At 44.2% G+C, this 21,163-nt stretch overlaps 1 protein-coding gene across 2 annotated transcripts in view; it reads right to left on the bottom strand.

The window, feature by feature from the left end:
* Positions 1-487: 487 nt before the first annotated feature.
* The window catches only part of rtkna (rhotekin a), a 40,597-nt gene continuing 19,921 nt past the window's right edge, over positions 488-21,163 (bottom strand). For both annotated transcript variants that reach the window (XM_080038652.1, XM_080038653.1), the window contains exons 2-11: positions 10,412-10,673; positions 9,529-9,582; positions 7,625-7,742; positions 7,295-7,519; positions 7,040-7,134; positions 6,178-6,284; positions 5,851-5,982; positions 4,556-4,721; positions 4,261-4,365; positions 488-3,016 (exon numbers count right to left, since the gene is read on the bottom strand). In XM_080038652.1, coding sequence (XP_079894778.1) covers positions 2,277-3,016; positions 4,261-4,365; positions 4,556-4,721; positions 5,851-5,982; positions 6,178-6,284; positions 7,040-7,134; positions 7,295-7,519; positions 7,625-7,742; positions 9,529-9,582; positions 10,412-10,673 — 2,004 coding nt within the window. In that variant the 3' untranslated portion in view covers positions 488-2,276. The remainder of the gene's footprint in view (positions 3,017-4,260; positions 4,366-4,555; positions 4,722-5,850; positions 5,983-6,177; positions 6,285-7,039; positions 7,135-7,294; positions 7,520-7,624; positions 7,743-9,528; positions 9,583-10,411; positions 10,674-21,163) is intronic.

Below are 21,163 nucleotides of genomic sequence, written 5' to 3'. Positions count from 1 at the left end.
ATGTCCTTTTCAGTTGATCACATAAAACGGTATGGCCTGTGGGATGTGTTGCTGGAGGGAGAACGAGAAAATAATTTGATAGAATATGATCCATCGTGTGCTCAAAGGGGCAGAGTATGTTACTTTAGTAAGTACTGATGTAACACAGTTCATCCACTGCAGGAAAGAGTTTCCCGGAGCCTACTTTTGTATTCTACTACACAGGATTTCAAATACAGTGTGGGGGTTTGACCTGTTAACAGTCATATATTCTTTGATGCAATGTTATTAGTTAGGATTGTATTCATATATAAGTACGTACAAAATGTAACACACATACACAGTTTTAAGGAGGAATTATTTCAAATTCAAAAGATTTCATGTAGACAAAACATTTTGTGGATGTGTGAAGAAACAGTCAGTTGGTAATTGATAAAACATTTATTATAATTAATGTTATATTATTTAAACATGAGACTTTCCACATCTCTCATTTGATGTTTGCCATTCCAGGACGGCGTACATGCAGAACACTAAGCCCGCTAACACGGGCAGACTCTTCCAAGGTTATAACATTCAATGTTATCTACTCGTAACAGTTTAAGATCTGCACATCCTCCGTTAACATGATAATCACCAGGTATCGATATATAGCTGCATTTTATAACAAAATCAATAATGTAACAAAAGACAAAGAGGAGGTGTATTTGTTAACTTATAAAATTAGAACTTACAGTAACAAATGTTGTTTCTCAAACATTTGACAGTTTTTATTCTTAGTAAAAATGTTTGTTGCCGGGGTTCTGAGCCCCTATAGATAGAAATTGTTACCAAGGTATAATCCACAGTAAACAACACAGACGGAGAGGAGGAGGCTTTACTGCACTGACAGAGATGCTGAATCTCCTATAAGATCTGTTTTCACATGGGCGCCTTCAGTCAGACGATTCTGTTTTCTTGTGACAAGTAGTAACCACTGTTCAGAGGTGAGCAGTGTAAAAAAAGTATTTTAATTTCGCTTTTACCAATCATTCCCTAATGGTTGAATGGGGTTTCGTGTAAGTACATGAAATAATCTCTCAGTAATGTTTCTGTGTTGCATAATATTTGATCGCTGGATGTTTCACATTTTTCTAGAAATTCCATATTCAGGAATCACGGTCCTACAAGAACAGGCCGTGTAGCAGAATTATAATATACTATATGGCTTGGGCTTTCAATAATAGCTTTGGTTCATTTCAGTTTCTATTAGAGTTTGTTCTACGCGCAGGAGGAGCTAGGACCTGTCTGCCTGTCCATGGTTTGCAGATAAATGCTTAAAAATGAAGACCAGAGCACAATTATTTATTATTCAACCCTGAAGAGATCACAGTAATAACCAGTACAGCTTGTATGAGCACTTGCATAAAGTTAAGCTTTCACCAGATTCATTGTTGAGATGATCTCAAGTAGTTCAAATCATGCAACAACAAAAAAAAGAAAATGGTGCATAGTAATTTTTAGGAGAACCAAAGAAGATCTTCTGTGTGAATAATTAGATAGGTACACTGGAGTAGATCACAGTACAGGAAACAGATATCAAACCCTTCCCTTCACACTAAGCAGTTTTAACATTTGAGAACTCTTGACTGATTATACCTTATATCCATCCCGCTTGCCACACGCTCACTGGCTTTCATAGCATAAACACGGCACACATGTATTCATAAAATACAGACGGGAAACATCCGGTCCAAATTCTGCTAGTGCATTATTAGAGATTACCTTCAAATAAAGTTAAGGTGGCTGGGATGGTTGATGCAGTAGACAAAATAAAACCTTTTTTCTAGTTTCAGAATAAGAGTCCAGGGGTTATACGGTGGGCCTAAGTCATGTGTCGGTTTATCAGAAGAAGTCTTTAGCTCTAAACCTCACTTTCCCCTCAAGCAGCATTGACTTATCATCTTTTTTAAAGCAAGCAGAGTACCTCCCATTTAGATGTGGACCATTTTCAAAATCCTGGCAAAACCGGCAAAGTGCGGAGTTCGCCTGCAGTGATTGTCACCTGCTTTTTGTGTTAGAAGAAGACATTCCAGTTTGCCCCAGGAAGGTCAGTTATGATCCATGCTCCACCAGGAGACAGGCTAGAGGGCAACTTGTCCTCGTCAGGGCTGTGTGTGTACAGTATGTGGCCTATAGCAGGCTGCCTGAGGACGGCTCGCATATGTTAAGCCAGTTAAACTATTGGTTTTAATGAGCACTGACTGAAGCCTTTATAGGGCCATGTTAAAAATGTCTTGTCAGGGCAGGACAGAAGATCACACCTGACTTTGGAGCCAGTTGCGAGGGTCGAGTCTGGCCCTGAGGTTCCTGAGGCTGCGTCTTGCTGGAGAGGGCCTGGAGAAGGGGGCTCCCTCGGAGGACGACTCGGGGCTGTGGCTGCCCTCGCTGTTGCTGGAGCTGTTGCTGGAGGTTGAGCTGGCGCAGGACAGCGTGGTCTGCGTGCTGCGCTGTGAGCGAGGTGAACGGGAGGAGAGGGGGAGCGGGGCGAGCAGCGAGGACGTAGGAGGCTGACAGGCGCACTGGAAGGCCCCCCCTCCCCCTCCTCCGTACCCCCTCCCTCGCAGGGTGCTGAGCTTAGCATCCAGAGACAGAGTGCGTGGCCTCAGGCGGGAGGAGGTGGACGACGATGATGACATGAGAGAGAAGTTTGAAGAGGGCTCGGGCCAGCCGTGGTGGTGGGAGCAGGGGCTGGTGCTGCAGTGGCTGTCGCTGTCCGAGGTCAGGCTCGCGTCTGAGGACAGCAGGGCCAGCTGGGGGCAGCGGTGAGGGCTGGCGGGGCTCAGGGGCGGTCGACGAGGGCTGCAGGGGCTGTAGCCGGAGAGGCGGGTGGTACAGGGACGGGGGCGGCCAGCGCTTTTGTTGGGGTTGTCCTCCTCCTCGAACACAGACATCCAGACGGGGGAGGTGCCCAGCTGGCTGCGCAGCTCCAGCTCCTGCATCCTCCGAGCCAGGATGTCAGACACAGTGCTGCTGAGGTCGTCAGATGACTCAATAACTGTAGGAAGAGACGCAGCAAAACTCATCATTATACTGCTTAATGCTGGGCTATTGAACTTGTGTTTTTAAGAGCCTTTAGTCCGACAGATCTAAATGAATGGTTTGGCTTAAAATTAGATTTGAGTTTTTTACCTTTAGAAAGGCAGTGTTTGCCATTTGGTTCATGCCTTGTTAATCTGTATTTAGTCATATAATACAGAATCCCAATTTGTTTAAGAGGAGCGGGAAATATGTATTTTGGATGGACGTAGAGATATATATTTGCAATTCATTAAATGTTACTTCAAATTGTGTGAAATAATTCAATACCTCAACCTGTCCTGTTGTATATTTACTGATAAAAAAATACTATACTAAAAAAAATACCCTGATCCAGATGAAGGGGATCCTGGACTTGCAGTAAATCTCGAACTGCAACTTTTAAACACTTTTTTTTTTTTTAAATCACTACCTCCTGTTACTTCACCTGTCGTTGTAATAGGACGAGAGCAGAGCGCGAATCTCAGCAGACACAGCGTTATCCTGCAGCAGAAGACCCTCACAGGAGGGTGTGGCAAGAGGGGCTGCCAGAGGGGTTAGGACAAAACCAAGAGGGAGGTCGGGGAGGGAGACGGCATGGAGTGGACAGGGAGTGTGCAACAGGTTGAGGACAGTTTTAATGTGTTTTGATGGCCGTGAAAGAAAATCGATATGGGTTGATGCGTGTTTATCATGGAAATGAATGTCAAGGCATGATGAAAGAACAAAACAAACGGTTCGTTCAAGGATAAAGATAATTCGGTTGTTAAAAAATTAATGTTGAAAGTTGATGAAAAATGTGACCATGAATAATGTATGAGGACACAAAGGAAATGATAAGGAAGGGCAGAAGGAGACAAAGTGGAAGAGTGATGGATTCGGGACACTCAGGGAAAATTGAAAAAAAAGGACAAGGAGGGACAGAGAGACAAAGGACAGAGAGTGAGTCAGCGTGTCAAGAGATAAGAAGACCCATTCTATCTACAGTACGGAGAAGTAAAGCAGAGTGTGAGTTTGAGATATCGAAGGGGACATTTTTAATTGTGACGGCGTCTCCCATGCACAGGGACCAAAGGAATTAAAGCTACACACAGTCACATGCAATGCAGGCACAGTGCTTTTCTTTCCCTGTTTCCCCTTTGTAGATTACGTTTTGCTCATTTCCTTAGCTAAAAGTGACCAAACAGGTTTTCTGATTGCATATGCACAGTAATATGGTCTTACCCATTTCGTGATAGAGTGAGCCTTGTTTTGGTGTGACAGGAGCCGGTTTCCTAGGTGACGGCAGTTCAATTTTCATTAAGTCATCGCAGCACTGCTTCCATTGGCCTGTGTATGTCGGAGAGAGAAAACACAAAGTCACACAACACAGCAAGGCGCAGAACGAGAGTATACAGCAGTATTAATCATGTCATTTAAGCAACTGTGTTAAGATATGTGAGATACCCACTATCACCCTCTGGTGGTGGGTTAATTATAGCTCACACTTCCTGTGTTAACAGTGGAGCAAGCAACTCACTCATGTCATAGAAATGTTGCCAGAAGGCCTCCATCCATCGGTGTGTGTCCTCGCGGCTGTCTGTCGTCAGTGTGTGTGTGACCTCCTCACCTCCGTACTGGTTACTGATACAGATATTCTGAACTTTACTGTGAGGGTCTTTCTCTGACGCTCGTATCCTGGTCTCCTGAAAAAAAAACAAGGGAGCAACAAAACGAAGGATTACAATAATCCACCACAAAAGGAACTGTGATGGGGAATGAATGCAGGGCACTCCTGAAGCGAGCAAAATTGATGTGCCGCAACAAGTGATCATCATTATGTCAATTGTAACTGCATGTCCTCGCTGAAAATACAACCCTCACTAATACAGCCTATAATTACTACTCTTCCATACCATTTCCCTTCAGCAATTATCACACAAAAGGTGTGTGTGTGTACTGTGTACTCCCCAATTCCCACCCCCTTCCTCCTTCCACTCCAAATGTGTCTGGGTCTGTTTATGACCTCTAGATGGCAGTGTTGGTCCATTCATCAGTTTGGTCACACACTGCACCTTCCCCCTTTCTCTTTAGTAGAGCCAGGCTTTTGTAGAATGACTGACATAAGATCACACAGAGCTGATCGGATCCGGCCAACTTGGCTTTGGGTCAACTGTGAGCTCAGGGTCAGAGGCTAACACAGAGTCAATGAGTCACTATGGAAAGAATGATAAAGCCCCCCTAGGACATAAACGTTCAAACACAGACACAGGAAATAGGATGATCAAGAATCTGACTGTTCTTCACTTTGTTGCCTGGAAAAAGAGGAGAGCATTCTGTGTGTATTCTGATTGGTTGGGGCTGACCACTGAGTTTCGTGAAAGATACTGAACAGATTTAAAGTACTATTATATCTTTAAAGTATTTTATTCAGACATGCATGCTCTTTTCTAACCTTGCTGAACATTTACACATCTGAAAGCTGAGCAACAGAACCGTAGTTTTGGACTCTTGGCTTCTAAGCAGCTCTGTGGGTGTGACTGAGGGCTTAGGTGCCTCGCTCAAGGGCTACATATTTATAGTTACTACGAGAAGAGCTCATTTCTTATTTACTTTTTTTGCCTCAGAGTCTTCCATGTTGGCTCGAGATTTCAAACTGGCAGCAATCCAAAAACGCCCAGTTCCTTTAAAATCTATTCTTCTACACTACCAGTGCCTTGGGCATTACCAAAAACAACACAACTGAATAGGTTCTGTAAAGGTGGATGCACCTCCGGAGATAGATTGTTTTACTCCATTCCAGATAGCTACTCAGATAGCGATTTTCTTGCTGACCTTATTGATGGCAATAGTGAAAGCTGGCTCCACGTTAGCCTCCACATCTTCTTGTTGGTGGTAGCAGAAAAGGCTTGCTCCTTTTAGAACGGCGTACACTTTTGTCCAACTCTGAGGGTCGCCTCCCAACTGCTACGAGGTAGAGAAAAAGGTTGGTTAAGTTGTGAATTTTTAATACGTGGGAGATAAACACAAAGAGAGTTCATAAGAAGGAGAGGAGGGAAGTGTAGGAGAGGAAAGAAAAACAGGAGAGAAGCCAAAAACTATGGAAACCTGAAAGCAAATAGTCTTCCTGTCACTGCCGTACACAGACACCTGCCAACTTACCTTAACTTTCAAAAACCCATTTATCATCTGTTGGGTCATGCAGTGAGGCTGAGCTGCTAGGCGGCAACACATACTGCCATAGAGCGGTAGCCAATAAGAACACTCTTCTGTAGGGAGAGAGAGAGACAGATGGGCAAAAGCAAACCTCATTAATACAGAATAATATTGCCACATAACATTCAAAATGCACACACTAACATGTATAGTCATATGCATCCGCACATACACACACACACACACACACACACACACACACACACACACACACACACACACACACACACACACACACACACACACACACACACACACACACACACACACACACACACACACACACACACACACACACACACACACACACACACACACACACACACACACACACACACACACACACCTCTTCTCCCTGTCAAGCTGGCCCCCTTTGGCACACAAAACAAGGCACAGGGGTGTAAAAGACTGGCAGCTGCAGGGAGTGTCGTGAAGTGCAGCAATGAAACTTTACAGCACGGCTGAAGGGCCAATGAATAAAACACTAGGGTCCTGTCTGTCTGAGGTCCGGGCCCTTGTTAGCCCACATCATTACAGCTTTACACAGCAGTCCCCTCACTAGCAAGAGCCTTTATTATTACCATGACCTTGGCAATGGCTGTCTGTCAACAGAACATGGGAGAACAGAGAGGAAGAATATGCACGGTGAGCTCGGTTTTAAAGGGAAATTATCAGAATGCGGGGAGGAACAACGAGACAGTGACGATTTAGAGAGGGACTAAAACAGCAGATGGATGGATTTGGCAGGGGGAATAAGGAGAAAGATGGTGGAGGAGGAGGAGATAGATTGATGAAGGCTGCCACTCACCGTTGCCTGAGATGGTGAGGTCATGTGTGCGAAAGCTGTCCTGGACGTGCGACAGTGACAGGGTGGTATGAGCTAAGAGGTGGTACTTAGGGCCCCTGTTGAGGTACAAAAGAGGGGTTAGAAATGTATTCTGTGTTTTAGCATATATGTTTGAGTAGAAAAAATGGTCCCCTTCAAAATATGCTGTCTCCCTCTTTTTAGTATCTCTCTTGTATTAACAGTATAATTATATCTTATTGTTTGAGCTAAACTTACGGCACAGATGGAACAGGCAGGAGAAGAGGAGATGCCCCTCCGTTGCTAACAGGACTACACGGTCCAGGCTCCATGGCTGCCCGGAGCTTCTTCCCGGCCGATCTCCCCAGTGAGGAGCTCAGTTTGCTGGCTAGTTTTCTCGGCGTGCTCCCTGACGAGTAGTCGTCCTCCGAGCAGCAGCTATACAGCTCGACGCGCAGGTCAAAGCCCGGGCTGGCCTCATTACTGCAGAAAGAATACACGCATTAAGAACATTATCAGAAACACTTACAGGTTTATATGTGAGTTTTGGGGGGCTTTTATTGGTCAAGTGCCAAAAAGATGACTCACAATACAATAGTGTTGTCAAAGCAAATATCTGTGAGTGTCCGGTCCACTATCACCATGTCCGTGTCAAAGATCTCTCCTCCCAACTGCAGTAGGCAAAACACTGCACACCGATGCAGCTCTATGAGAAGGACAAGGCGGAAAGGCAAGAGAGAAAAACAGCACATGTATTAAACATTGCAACAGCTTTTGTTTAGTTGCATCACTTTGAAACTCCTTTTCAGTAACGCCTGCAACCTTCAAGATGCAGGTGAATGTTTTAAAAAAGTGTCGATGCGACAGGCTTGGAGAGAGCATATAACCTGAGTAATTAAAAGTTTGAAAGGAGATCGGCTCCTTTACTGCTGCTGACAAGCACTTTACTGATGCTGTTAGTTTCAGTTCGGCAATCTCAAAGGCCAGCTGTGCTAAGAATTTATGTGAAGCATTGTGTTAGCTGTGTTTTTTTTTTCTTTCAATGTTGCAACTGAAGCACAATGGTCCTTAATGAGAGAGCACGGTAACAACAACTACATACAGTACATAAATATACACACATGCATTGTAAAAAAAAAAACTGTAGAAACCCTTTTAGGGCATCCTAGGATTATGGGTTATTAAGATGAATCCTTGTAGTGAACCGCAACACTATCATATAATCAAAAAGTAAGCAATTTATGCAAAAAATGAATAATGTGACTAGTCTTCTCTTTATTTGATAATTTTCCTCTTCTACTACTCAACCAAATTCAATAATTTTGCTGCTTCTTATTAAAAGTCAAGGATAGAACTGAAAAAAGGCTGAGAGAGGCGGGTTTGCTCCTGCTTATGTGCTTCCCTGTGCCAATTAATATTGATCACTACAGGTATGTGCTGAATGCTTAAAAATATGATTGGACACATGAGAGAGGAGCATGCTTTACTCCCTCCTTGCCTCCAGGGCTCAGTTTATGTCTTGGCGTGCTTAATGTCCTTGACTAACAGCCTCATTAAGGTTTGTTGAAGAGTCTCGTACCTGTCTCGTTCATTTATATGCACAGGTCATGCAGATAAATTCCATTCAAGTCACCAAAGGGAGAGAATGAGGAGTGAGACGATTATAAAGACAGCACAGGGGGGGGTTAACACTTGACTCTATCAAGAAAGGATGGGGAGATAGCAAATAGTCATTTAAAGATTGCCATCGCTGTATTTTCAATGCACCATTGAAATCTGAAGTGCCGTAAAAAAAAAAAAAAAACATTTAAAAGATGGCACAGTTCATAGAAGAGATGACAGAAATATTTCATAGTGCAAAATAGTCCAGGAGTTCCTTAAATGCCCAACAGATTTCACTTGGGTTTTTTTCACTAAGCATTCTCTGCCTGTGTCATAATGACCCAGTTGAGTGCCCGTGTGACTGCTGCTTCTCAGAGCCAAGAGGCAAAGCCAGCAGGTCTGAACAGTAGGTCAGGTTGTGCTGCCAGAAGTTTCTCACTAAAAAATTCCATTTTCCGTGAACTATGGAGATATCTGGTAAACGGTGCCACATATTGTAATGATCAGCTCCGGGAACTGCTCTCCTCGCTGAATAGTGTAGAGCAGAAAATTATGAAAAGTGATAATGTCTGCACAGCTCCACAGGGCAGTACATATTTAAAATAAGAAATTAAACGACCACATTAAATGTTTCACCCTCCAGAAAATGATAAGACTAGTGGATTATTGTTCTTTAGTCATGAGGAGTCCCACACTCACTCCTGGGATTATACAAAGGGTTTTCGCACGCATTTGACATCTTTCAATATGACCATTTCATAAATGCGTGAAAGCACTTAGCGATTCCCTCAGAAGCTAATCTTTAATGAAGCCAACAGGCATTAATAATCATTAACCCATCAATGAACTTCCTCACACACACACACAGAGGTACAGAGGTGGCTCCTCACCTCCTTTGTTCTTGAAGTACTCTGTGTCTTTCCACATGAGAGGGATCCGAAGATCTGCAACGACAACAGACAGGGGATTAGACCACAAAAATGTTAATCACCCTTACTGTCTAACTGCTATATGTGTGTATCCTACCCACACTGGCTAAAGTATTTACAGCTAATTATTGAATGTGTGTGTGTGTGTGTGTGTGTGGCATACTCTCCAGCTGGGTACCAGACAACAGTGACAGTAACAGTGCCTCAGTGAACCTCCAGTACACCCAACCCACACACACACACACACACACACACACACACACACACACACACACACACACACACACACACACACACACACACACACACACACACACACACACACACACACACACACACACACACACACACACACACACACACACACACACACACACACACACACACACACACACACACACACACACCTCATCTCATGTTCTGAAAACAAACAAAAGAGGAAATAAAAAACCTTACACTCGTGTTTTCTTGCTACCTGGGGCGAATTGTCTCTCTGCAGTGTGTGCGTGCAATGCAAACAGAGTAGCTCCATAATCACTTATCTCACTGCTGGCTCTCATTATGTAATTGGCAAGCATCTGCAAGTCACCACGCTCACCTCAGCACACAATGAGAGAATGAAACAACCTCTAATAGAGGCTAAACACTAAGGGGATCACAAAGAGTCTATTCCCTTTTAATTACTGCTTGGTACTCCTTGTCCAAATCTCTAAAGCTCATCACAATCTCCCAATAAATGCTAAATAATTTTTGTCTCATTTTCATCAATACAAATTTGTCCTCACACACACACACACACACACACACACACACACACACATTCCGACATGGTTTTTTCACTTGCCTGAGATGGCCACTTTTCCTTTGCACGGGAGTCTGTCTTCCATAGGCCCCGCGTCGGACGACCTCCGCGTGACCTTCTGCATGACCTGAGCCTCCTTCATGCGCTGCAGCTCTGACATGTAGGCCATGATGCGGGTGCTGCAGGTCTGCAGGCTCTTGGAGGCCTCCAGCGCCTGGTCTTTCTGGGAGCAGGCGGCCAGCAGCTTGCAGGCCCCGTCGCGCATCCGGATCTCATGGTCTATCTTCTTCTGGATGTCGCTGTCCTGCAAAAGGGAGACAAAGGGAACAGTGTTTACTGATGAGGAACAGGCTTGACTGACTGACTGACTGATGACGACACGTTTGGTAAAATATCGTCTCGCTCCACAAATGGAGGAAAACATCATTTGAGAAGTGCAAGGGAGGGGGGAATTATGAGAGATATGTAATAGTTTTGACTTCCCTAGAAGATAGTGATACAAATCAGTGCATTTTTAGGAGAAATGTAGGAAACATTAGTAAAGTGTGTCTCTGATAGCATCTCGGAGTCTGGGTTCCATGGTGTGTGTGTGTGTGTGTAAGTGTGTGCGGCATGGACAATAATCAAATACTTGTCCTTTTGTCCTCTTACTGATGAGCCTACCCCCACTGACTAGACACATAGTTGCTGAATCATTTTGAGCAAACTTATTCGCTACACACACACACACACACACACACACATACACGAATGCAGGCACACACCCGACACACAAAGAGGGAGCAGCATAACTTAAGTGAGTGAAAAATGAAGCTGTCAAATACTAGTCTGCAGCCCAAAGTAGAAACCCCAGACACATTCGCATACACCATACACACTAGCCACTGAACCGTTCCTCAAGCTTTACCTAAAAGGTATTTTTTTTTTTAAGTAAATTGGACCTGGCTCATCTGGGGCCAAGAAAGTATATACACACACTGCATGTGGACACATTCACACACAGTCCCAAAGCCAAACACATGCAGACAGGGAAGTTTCCTCAATCCTGAGCTGTCTCGCTCTGTCTCTCATGATGCTGCCCAGAGTTTAAACAAATCTCTAAGCCCCTATACTCGCTCGGTCAGCAGTACAATTATACTGTAATGCATGAACTTAAACGGTAGACAGCGAGGACAAGTACTAACATATGAGGTGAGATGGATGAGAGAGCACAATGGGTTCAGGAATCAAACAAAGATCAAGTAAAATGCAAAGCCAGGTGGTTGACCTTGAGTGTTGAGTGCCGCTGCTCTCTTTCCATCTAAAAACACCTTTGAGTCATGCATTTGCACATCAACTGGTTCAAAAAATCAGAAAAGAAAATGAAGGTTAGATTTGGTTCTAGAGAGAATGAATGGCATGCAACGGGAGACTGCTGGAGATTGTGTGTGTGCGTGTGTGTGTGTGTGTGTGTGTGTGTGTGTGTGTGTGTGTGTGTGCGTGTGTGTGTGTGCATGGGCTTCTCCTATTCAGTGATACATTAACACACCAACCTCACAAATAATCTCTAATACTCCCTTTGCCCTTATTTTCCCTGACCCCTCTCTCCGACTGATAAATGCACCTTTCCCTCTCCTCTACCCCGATATCTATCTCATTTAGTTTCTCCCCCTATCTGCCTCATTCTTATGAATTTTTTATTCTTTTTGATTTAAGCTTTAATACTTCCACTGCTCATTTTCCTCCGCCTTCTCTCCCACTCTGTCCATTCCACTTCCTCATCCCCAATCAGCTATTCTTTCTTCTCCTCCACACCCTCTTCTCTCTCTCCTTTATCTACCTGTCTCTGTTGTAGCGTGAGTCCCACACTTTGTTGAATGTGGTTTTGGATCTAAAAAAATCCACGTTTGGACACATATTCTCACTTCTCAATGAGGTATTCGGTTTCTGATTGAACGCTGCATTGGAAGACTTGCTTCATGGGATAAAACCATACTTGCTCTGCACCACGCTTAAAGCTACATCATAGCAGCTGTAAATCACACGTAAAAATCCAAGTATTTGGTCTCCAAACCACCAATGCATTTTAACACTGTCCATACTAGTCTGCAGTGCTACAACAACATGGTGTAAGATTGAAAGGGACGGAGGTGATTACTATTCGATTTCTCCCCAGAAAACCAACCAGGGTGAAGGAATTTCAGACATTCAATCATGCAAACTGAGAGCAAGAGTAAGTGTATTATTATTATTGATGAAGGGTCAGTCATGTCAAATCTACACGTTGGATATTGAACACAAGGTAGCAACACAAACGGTCCTGTCATTAAATAAACACTCGCACTGACCCGAGAAATTATAGTGCTCTTGACCATGAAACAACGGAGGCTAAATTACCGCAACAGCATAAACACAGATATCACTACAAGGATGTTAACAACGTACATGTTAACAACGTACAAGTGGAGAATTCAGGTCAAGTGTTTTGTTTATGAGAGTTGAATGATTGGTTTTCTTTCGTTCATTTGTTTGGAGTGAGAATAAGGAATTACACTTGATAATGGAGAAAGAAAGATGAAATGCACAAATAAGCTTTTGTGTATATATGCTTTTTTTGTTTTGCAGTGAACGCATACACACTGCCTAGATCAACGCTATTCCAAAACATACAGTTTGTATCTACTGCACACAGAGAAACCATGGGCAGTCACAACTTTGTAGGATCTAACATCTTCTATCATTGGATAGTAATGTGTCTTTGTTTTAGGTATTGATTGCTGTATTGAAAATATTATTGGTAAATGATTTAGTCAGAACAAAACCCTTAGTTGTAGGTGATAAACATGAACAAAGGACGGGGGGAAAAAGAGAGACTCGAACTGAGGATAAAGAGAGTATCTAGAGAAATCCCAGCTCTTTCTGTGTCCAAACGTCCTTGTCAATGGTGGCACCACACACTGCCACTCTCCATGAACCACTGAGCCGGAGGCTATAGCTAGCCAGCTTTAAAGGAAGGCACACTCACACACACACACACACACACACACACACACACACACACACACACACACACACACACACACACACACACACACACACACACACACACACACACACACACACACACACACACACACACACACACACACACACACACACACACACACACACACACACACACACACACACACACACACACACACACACAAACACACACACAGTGAATGAGCAGTTGCCACAGTCCAGTTTGAACACTGGTGTCTCAGAGTGACCTGCTTGGAGGAGGTCCTGTATTTATAGAAGCCACATTAACAGGCTTCTCCTTCTGAGGATCTTAGAATAGAAGAGGAGCAGCCTAGATCCAACTCTAATCCACACGTCTGGCTGTGTGTCGGTCTGACAGCAGTACAACAAGCCGACAAACACCTTACAGACAGGGAAGTAAGACACAAACACACCACACAAAAGAGGCACACACACACACACACACACACACACAGAGCAGCGAGTTGCAGTGATTGCCTTGCTCAGTGTGTCTTCAGAGTAGCAGGTGTTAGACCAGTGGGCATTGCCAGAGAGGCTGCCAGTGACTGCCTGTGACGGTGACAGTGTGAGTGTGGACAGCAGCCAGATAAGAGAGGGGGCGAAGGAAGGATAGATGTGGTGACAGGGATGTTGCAGTGCATGTTGGGTGTCAAGCAGCAACACAGTAGGGAGGAGGTGCAGTCACATAACAATAGAAAAAAAAGAAAAATGTGGAGTGTGTGTAGACAAGCAAGGTGTAATTTGTGGGGATAAGGAGGGGACACACAAATAAGAGAAAGGCGGATCAAGCTGCTTTACTTGCAAGAGAAGACAAGGATGAGCGGGAAAAACACTGAACGTGGTGGCAATTAAGAAATGAGGACACTTGCGGTGGGCTCTGTCTGAGCAAACCTGCTGCCAAGCTAATGAAGCATGCAGCTCTGTAAATGAGCGTGTGTGGGAATAATTGGGAGAGATAGCGACTTTGTCTAATGGGGAAAAAACTGAGGAAAATATAGAGAACACTGTGCCTTTCCATCACTTGACGCTTGCACTAATGACTAAAGACAGGAAACTTCATAATTACTTCTCAGGCAATTAACTTTTAAAAGAGAGTTATGACAGAATTTATAATCAACTGCGTATACTGTTTCGGGACAGGTACATCACACACAAACCCTTATTAAGGTTTTCCCGCTTAATTGTAAAGTTGGTAGAGCGGACTGGCCATTGATTGCAGGGCTGGTGGTGCTGTTAACTTGTGGAAGTGTCCTGGAGCAACAAAACAAATGTGTGTGTGTGTATACGAAAAGGTTGCTTAGGATAGAAAAATATTTCAAATCAAGGGATAATGAAATGACAAGATATAAATTCCTCCCAAAAAATCCACAACATTTCGAAAAAAAACTGTTGCTTCAAACTAAAATATATTTTTTTAAAGCATCACTGTTTGGCGCACACAGTAAATCTGCAGTATGCCAGTGTGACCTTTCAGCAGGTCATGTGATGCCTCAGTAGATACCAGATGGTCACTTCCTCTGTCACCTCTCCGTCCCCGTCTGGCTGTGTGTGTTGATCCTAGCTTGTGTGTCTGCGGGTGTGATCCCAGGGACACTAACACACGCACCTACACAAACATACACATGCTGGTTGGGGATTTGACGCCGCTGCAGATGGTGTGTAATGGTTTGTTTACGATGTGTTGTTCTGCTCGAGTAGGCTTTGCTGCTCAGATCACCGACCCCTGACCTCTATGCCCTCCATCCCGAGCAGACCGGACAACTGCTGTTACAGCATGGGCTCAGGTTTCACTCACACATCAGTGTTGAACACATCAAGTGACAGCACATTTTGCTTGGTATGACAGAATCATAATAATTCAAATACTTGTAAATGCAGCATGCATGGCTTTAGGGTCAAATGTACTAGTTCAGAGAAGAAGGCTTATGCTCTATGCAGCGCAAACAGGTGCATAGCAATATGCTGCGCATCAGAAGCACATTTAAATAGCAGAAATCTAACACCAATTTTAATACCAGTAGCATCTTCATCTTTAAAAGGAGGGTAGAGGTCATGGGGAAGATTACTGGCATTGAGATGGAGTCCCTATAGTCACTGTAAAAGCACCCGCTAGCTTTGCTTATTTGCTGACTCCGAGGCTGACTGATCCCAATACAAAAACACATTCTCGAAAGTGTTGCTCACTCATTCATTCATTCATTCACGCACGCACGCACGCACGCACGCACGCACGCACGCACGCACGCACGCACGCACGCACGCACGCACGCACGCACGCACGCACGCACGCACGCACGCACGCACGCACGCACGCACGCACACACACACACACACACACACACACACACACACACACACACACACACACACACAAAGTCACAACTGCTTCTACAATCTATCAATCTTAATGGCCACAGACACGACGATGTCACTCAGTCTCTATTTCACGTACGCAAACATAACCAAAAAGTCTCAAATTCCTGACCACTCCCATACGTTGGGACTGCACTGACCAAACTGCCGGCTTTCAATTACTCAGCCGCAGCTATGCGCCTCGCCTTCCTCTCCACCCTCTTCTGCTACTTTCCCTCTCTTGCTCACTCTCTTTCTCTCCCACACCCAGGGAATGGCTGCTGTTAAAGATGGAGGGAACAGTTGAGAGTGCAAGAAAGAGAACAATAAATCAATGATCACAGATTAAATGGAATGGCGAGTGAAGTGCTCGGATGTTAGAAGTCACATCATCAGATTGACATTAACACACAACAGATGTCACTATCCTACTCAAGCCTACAGACACATACCATAGCACACATTAAGTGCAGTAAGTATACATACAGTATGTGCAGTGATTTTCAGAAAACATAGCTTGGAATCGGATTAGGAAAAAAAAAACAGACAACAATCCCATACAAAACTCAAACGACTCAAAAAACAATGATCTAATTCACAGTGCTTCAAACTCCAGCTGCCGTTGGGAAGCCACGGCACAACAACAGTGAAGGGAACTGGTCTGGTACTGGTCATGGAAGACAGAGAGGGGGGGGGGGGGCAGAGAGAAACAGTAACTGGGTGGAGTGTTTTGCATTGGCTTTTTACGACAGCAAAACTGGCTACAAAGCAGTCTAACACTGCCAGGACACACTTAACACACACACAAACACACACACACTCCCAGGACCCTCTCATATGGCAAAATGTGCCTGCGGACCCTGGTCTAGGTGCCAACATGCTGATGTCATTATTGAGGTGATTGCTATAGAGTTTCAACAGTGGACCAAGCCGCCCTTATAGCTGGATTGCTGGAACGCTGTGAACTCCCCCCCCCCACTCCTCAACAGCTTATGCATTCAATTATTCACAGACAATAGAGACTGGTTCGGCTCAGATTGCGTGGAAAACCATGTGTGTATCTGTGGGTGCTTGTCCGCATGAGCTTGTGTGTGCGAGTGTGTGTCCGAATGACTTTGCAGCCAGCTGTTCTCACACAAAGGCAGTGTGTTTTCAATGCAGCTGGGTCCCAGAGCACACGGGGCGGAGTCTCAGCAAACAGCGCTAAGAAGGGAAATCATGTGCGAGTGTCTGTGTTCCTATAAGTCATGTTTTTACGTGCATGAAGGCGGTGACGGGATATGCCTCCGTATTGAAAACTAGTGAATGCAAGTGAATCAGTGGACGTTTGAACTGTGAGTGCACATGTTCCTGCAAGTGCATTTGTTTTTTGGGGGGCTGCTGGCCCCTAAGGAGAGCAACAGTGGAGTGCATTTTGAGCTATAAAACAAATTGTTTAGAGCTACGAGTGAACCCAGGGAGCTTAGAGTCTTGCCAAGCAGTGATCACTTCAGCGATTTATAGGCACACTAAAGCATGATGGCTCGTACAACGCTCTGCACACTCAGCCTAATACACCGGGTCTGCATTATCATATAGCCTAGTAGTAGTGTGGAAGTTAGGAAAGCAGCATGCAGGCCAACCAATCTGCAGTATCACTGTAATGCAATCTGTAAAGGTGATAATTACAGGAAGTGTGTGAGCACCTGTGTGTGTGTGTGTGTGTGTGTGTGTGTGTGTGTGTGTGTGTGTGTGTGTGTGTGTGTGTGTGTGTGTGTGTGTGTGTGTGTGTGTGTGTGTGTGTGTCCACTGGCTGTGTGTGGTCTCTGAGTGTACAACTAACAGGCCTGGAGTGTATAGATTTATGAAACTATGTGTACATGTGGCTCTAGACCAGACTCATAAATAACTGTGGGCTGGCAAAAAAGAAAAAAGATATACTTCAACCTGCGGGGTAGTTTATTATGAGTAGCGACAGCACAACAACACTAATAACAGCAGGACCCCCTTGTGTTCCTCTTCCATTTCTCCTCCAAGAGGACCAAGGGGAACAAACCAGGCTGCATTGAAAACACAAAATAATGCTGTGCTCAGATATAATAAACTGGCTTGTAAATCCTCTCTTAGTTGCAGAGCTGAATCGATGAGAAGTACAACAAAATAGATCATGCTCTTCACTCTTCAGGGGTCGAACCAGACAGCGAAAGGCTGAGAAAAAAAGAAGCAGTCTGAATGAGGAACAGGAAATATGGCCGTGCAACTTCCTATTCTAATCAAACATTAAAGGTTCAGTAAGCGGAATGGTCAGTTTAGCTAACTTCCTGTCAGTTACTGCAGTAAGCGGTCCCCTCCCTCGTCCCTACGTCACCACATTAACGCAATGCGGTCTTCAAGCAGCAAGTTATCTATCATCATCTCAGATCCATAAGTGTGATAAAACATGATAAAAACAATCAAAACAGACATTGGGAAGGATTTTACCTGCTCCGCCATTGTAGGCGAATACACATTCACCCATCTGTCGCTCTGCACGTGCACCGGCACTGAGACGGGTGCCGGTTTGTAGCATTCTCTCTTCTGATTGGATACCAGTTTCGGGATCCCCGAAAAGTTTATTTGCCGATTACATGCAGAGCGAGTGACTGAGAGATCGGCTATATGAAACGCGAACACTATATCATTGATCACTGTACGAATAAAGAGCGTTTTAACACTTATATTAACATAAATAAATCGCTTACTTCACCTTTAATTGAGAACTTCTAAAACACTGTAATTGGCAGACAGGACAGTCTGACTCTACAGGCTGAAAAAGGCAATTAATTAATTAATCAAGAAAACAAACACACAAACACACACACACACACAATGTAACCTCATCAGTAAACTTCATTGGCACAGTCGGTGACTACAGGCCTGGAACACAGCCACTGACTATTATACAAGTAGTTGATACTATATTAACTGATGAGTCAGCTTTTCCTGTAAGCCCATTCAATTAAAAAGAGGAGCTTTTAGGAAAGGGAAGTGTATCAAGCAGGTCTTTCTAAAGCCCTGATCAAAGACTGCTGTGATCTCTCTTAATGAGAGCACTCTGCCAGTGCATCCCTAAGTGGGCAGATGGAGTAACGGGCATTTAATCACATTAAAAAGACACAGATGAGGCAGAAAGGCACCAATGTGACATTGTAATCCACGCCGGGGCTGGAATGTTTCACAAGTGGTTACAGACTGTTCTTTCTCTCACACGTCATATGACGAGACGTTTGACGAGAGGTGTTAGCCTGTGAACAGGAGTTGGCTGCGGTTCGCTCAACCCTTACACTGATGTGAGGCTGTGTGAGTGACTGGGGAGGAGTATGTGTTTAAAAACAAAATACATACTGGAAGGAAACCAGGCAGTGCCTGTGACGGTCATGTACTATTATGTATTTGATTCTAAAATGACATAACGTGTAAAGCCCAGTTCAGACCAAAGATTCGCAACGAGACGCAACTGCAACTGCTTGCAACGAGCTGGCCTGGACATTCTAAAACTGGACCTTGCGATTTGACATGTTGAATCTTCTGCGACTCCTTGCAACGGCTTGCAACGCACTGCAACGAGCAGTTCACACTGCTGCGATTTCTCCCCGCGACGTTCTAAAACCGTCTTGTTGCAAGTCGTTGCGAGGCAAATCTTTGGTCTGAACTGGGCTTAAAAATATAGAGTGCTACATAACATAAAAAAAAGTCCAAACAAACACAAAGGAGAGTTTAGTGATGGTGTTAAGTGTATCTTTTGTCATGCTCCCCTTAACAAACTGAGGTTTTTGAGAGTGAGGCAAAAAGCCTAATATTTAGTTTGTTGAACTATTCCTTTAAAAAAAGAAGAAACTCCCAATAACTGTGTGGGCAAGTGTCTTGGTGACTGACAGCTCTCAGTACGACACATTAGCTCAGACCTCGGGTACACGCGGGGGAGGTGGCGAGAGGAGGAGTGGGAGACATACAGCTGCTGTAGGCCTCTCTGCCATGTGTCCATGCTAAAATGTTTGCAGTCTTCTCAGTCACATCATTGCCTGTGTGAGTACTCAACAGCATCAAGTCTGTATTGTCATATACAGGGTTTGATATTGCTAGTTGTGTATTTTACAGGAGTCTTCCATAAATCCTGAAATGCACTTAAGTACATGCAAATTAAATTGGAGCTATTCCCGTGCTGAAAAGAAAAGATAAAAGTGGAGTGTTGTTGGGGTGGGAAGATATAGGGACAGCTTAAAGGCCAAAGGGAAGGGTGCAGAGGGCAAGAGGTCACAGCTTCCAAAAGGAGAGTGGCATCCCTGCTGGGTCCTGTACCATTAAGCTCCTTTTCATCCCTTAGAGGGGGGCCTAGTTATCGCACTGCCACAAACCCATCCTAACGCAACACAATGTAATACATTTTTTACAGCTTTCATTAGTTGACTTTTGCAAATGAGCGCACCCAAACCCCCTGCCAATAAACAGCTTCAACAGCCTGACACAATTTCCGCGACACACAATGCTTGACTCAGTAATCCTAGGCTTTCCTCCCTTGTCTGAACCAGGATGAGGAAATTGGGACTAATTATCTCAGCTGGCCTAACTAGCTTTTAAGCCTGCCAAACCCTCATCCCATGGTGTCGTTAACTTCTCTCATGGCAAAACTACAGACACACACGGAGAGGTGAAGATAAGAGCAAACTGCATGGGGGGCTATAAGAACACTTTAATGCGGATCAATCTGAAAATGTATTATTCTTCTCCGTTTTAGCAAAAGCATTTTTAAACTGGCTACACTTGTGTAGGTGTAGTATGGATGAGCAAAGCAGAGTTTGTATTTGTCAGCATGTGACAAAATGTTGAATAACAGCTGCCATTTAACTAGAGACTGAGCAAGATTTAAGTCTGTATTTATTCTAAGTTTGGGAATTTAAGCCTGGACTTTTAATAACATTTGTATAACTAACTGTTACATTTGAGATTGAATGGAAAACTCATCATACTTCCAATAGTTGTTTGACTGGCAGCCTCACTACCAAGCACACAGAGCAGTTCATACTCTGTATTTATACTTTACACTGACCACTTTTCGTTGCTCTCGGAATACACACCACAATGAAATTATGCTCATTACAACTTGGCATGTACAAAGGCAAAAGTAATCAGACATTGCTGTTAACAGCGTCTGTTGTCTTAACCAATAGCGGGATATTGCAATCCATGTAAATGTAGTAATTTCCCATGTCTGTCTCTTACATTCAGCGTGCTCCCTCCGAGTCCCATTTCCAGCCAAGAGCTCCGTTGTTAGTTGAACATGCTTTTATCACTCTCTCTATTATTCATCACCGCTGCCTTATTTAGACTGTATGGCCACATGTGTATATGTATAATCACACGTGCTGCCCCCACGTGAGATGTGCTAAAGAGAGGTGAGGT

Source organism: Ammodytes marinus, assembly GCF_949987685.1.
Source record: "Ammodytes marinus genome assembly, chromosome: 2".
NCBI lineage: Eukaryota > Metazoa > Chordata > Actinopteri > Uranoscopiformes > Ammodytidae > Ammodytes > Ammodytes marinus.
The sequence above is the reverse complement of the archived record's forward strand: the minus strand, read 5'-3'. Positions and strand labels throughout refer to the sequence as shown.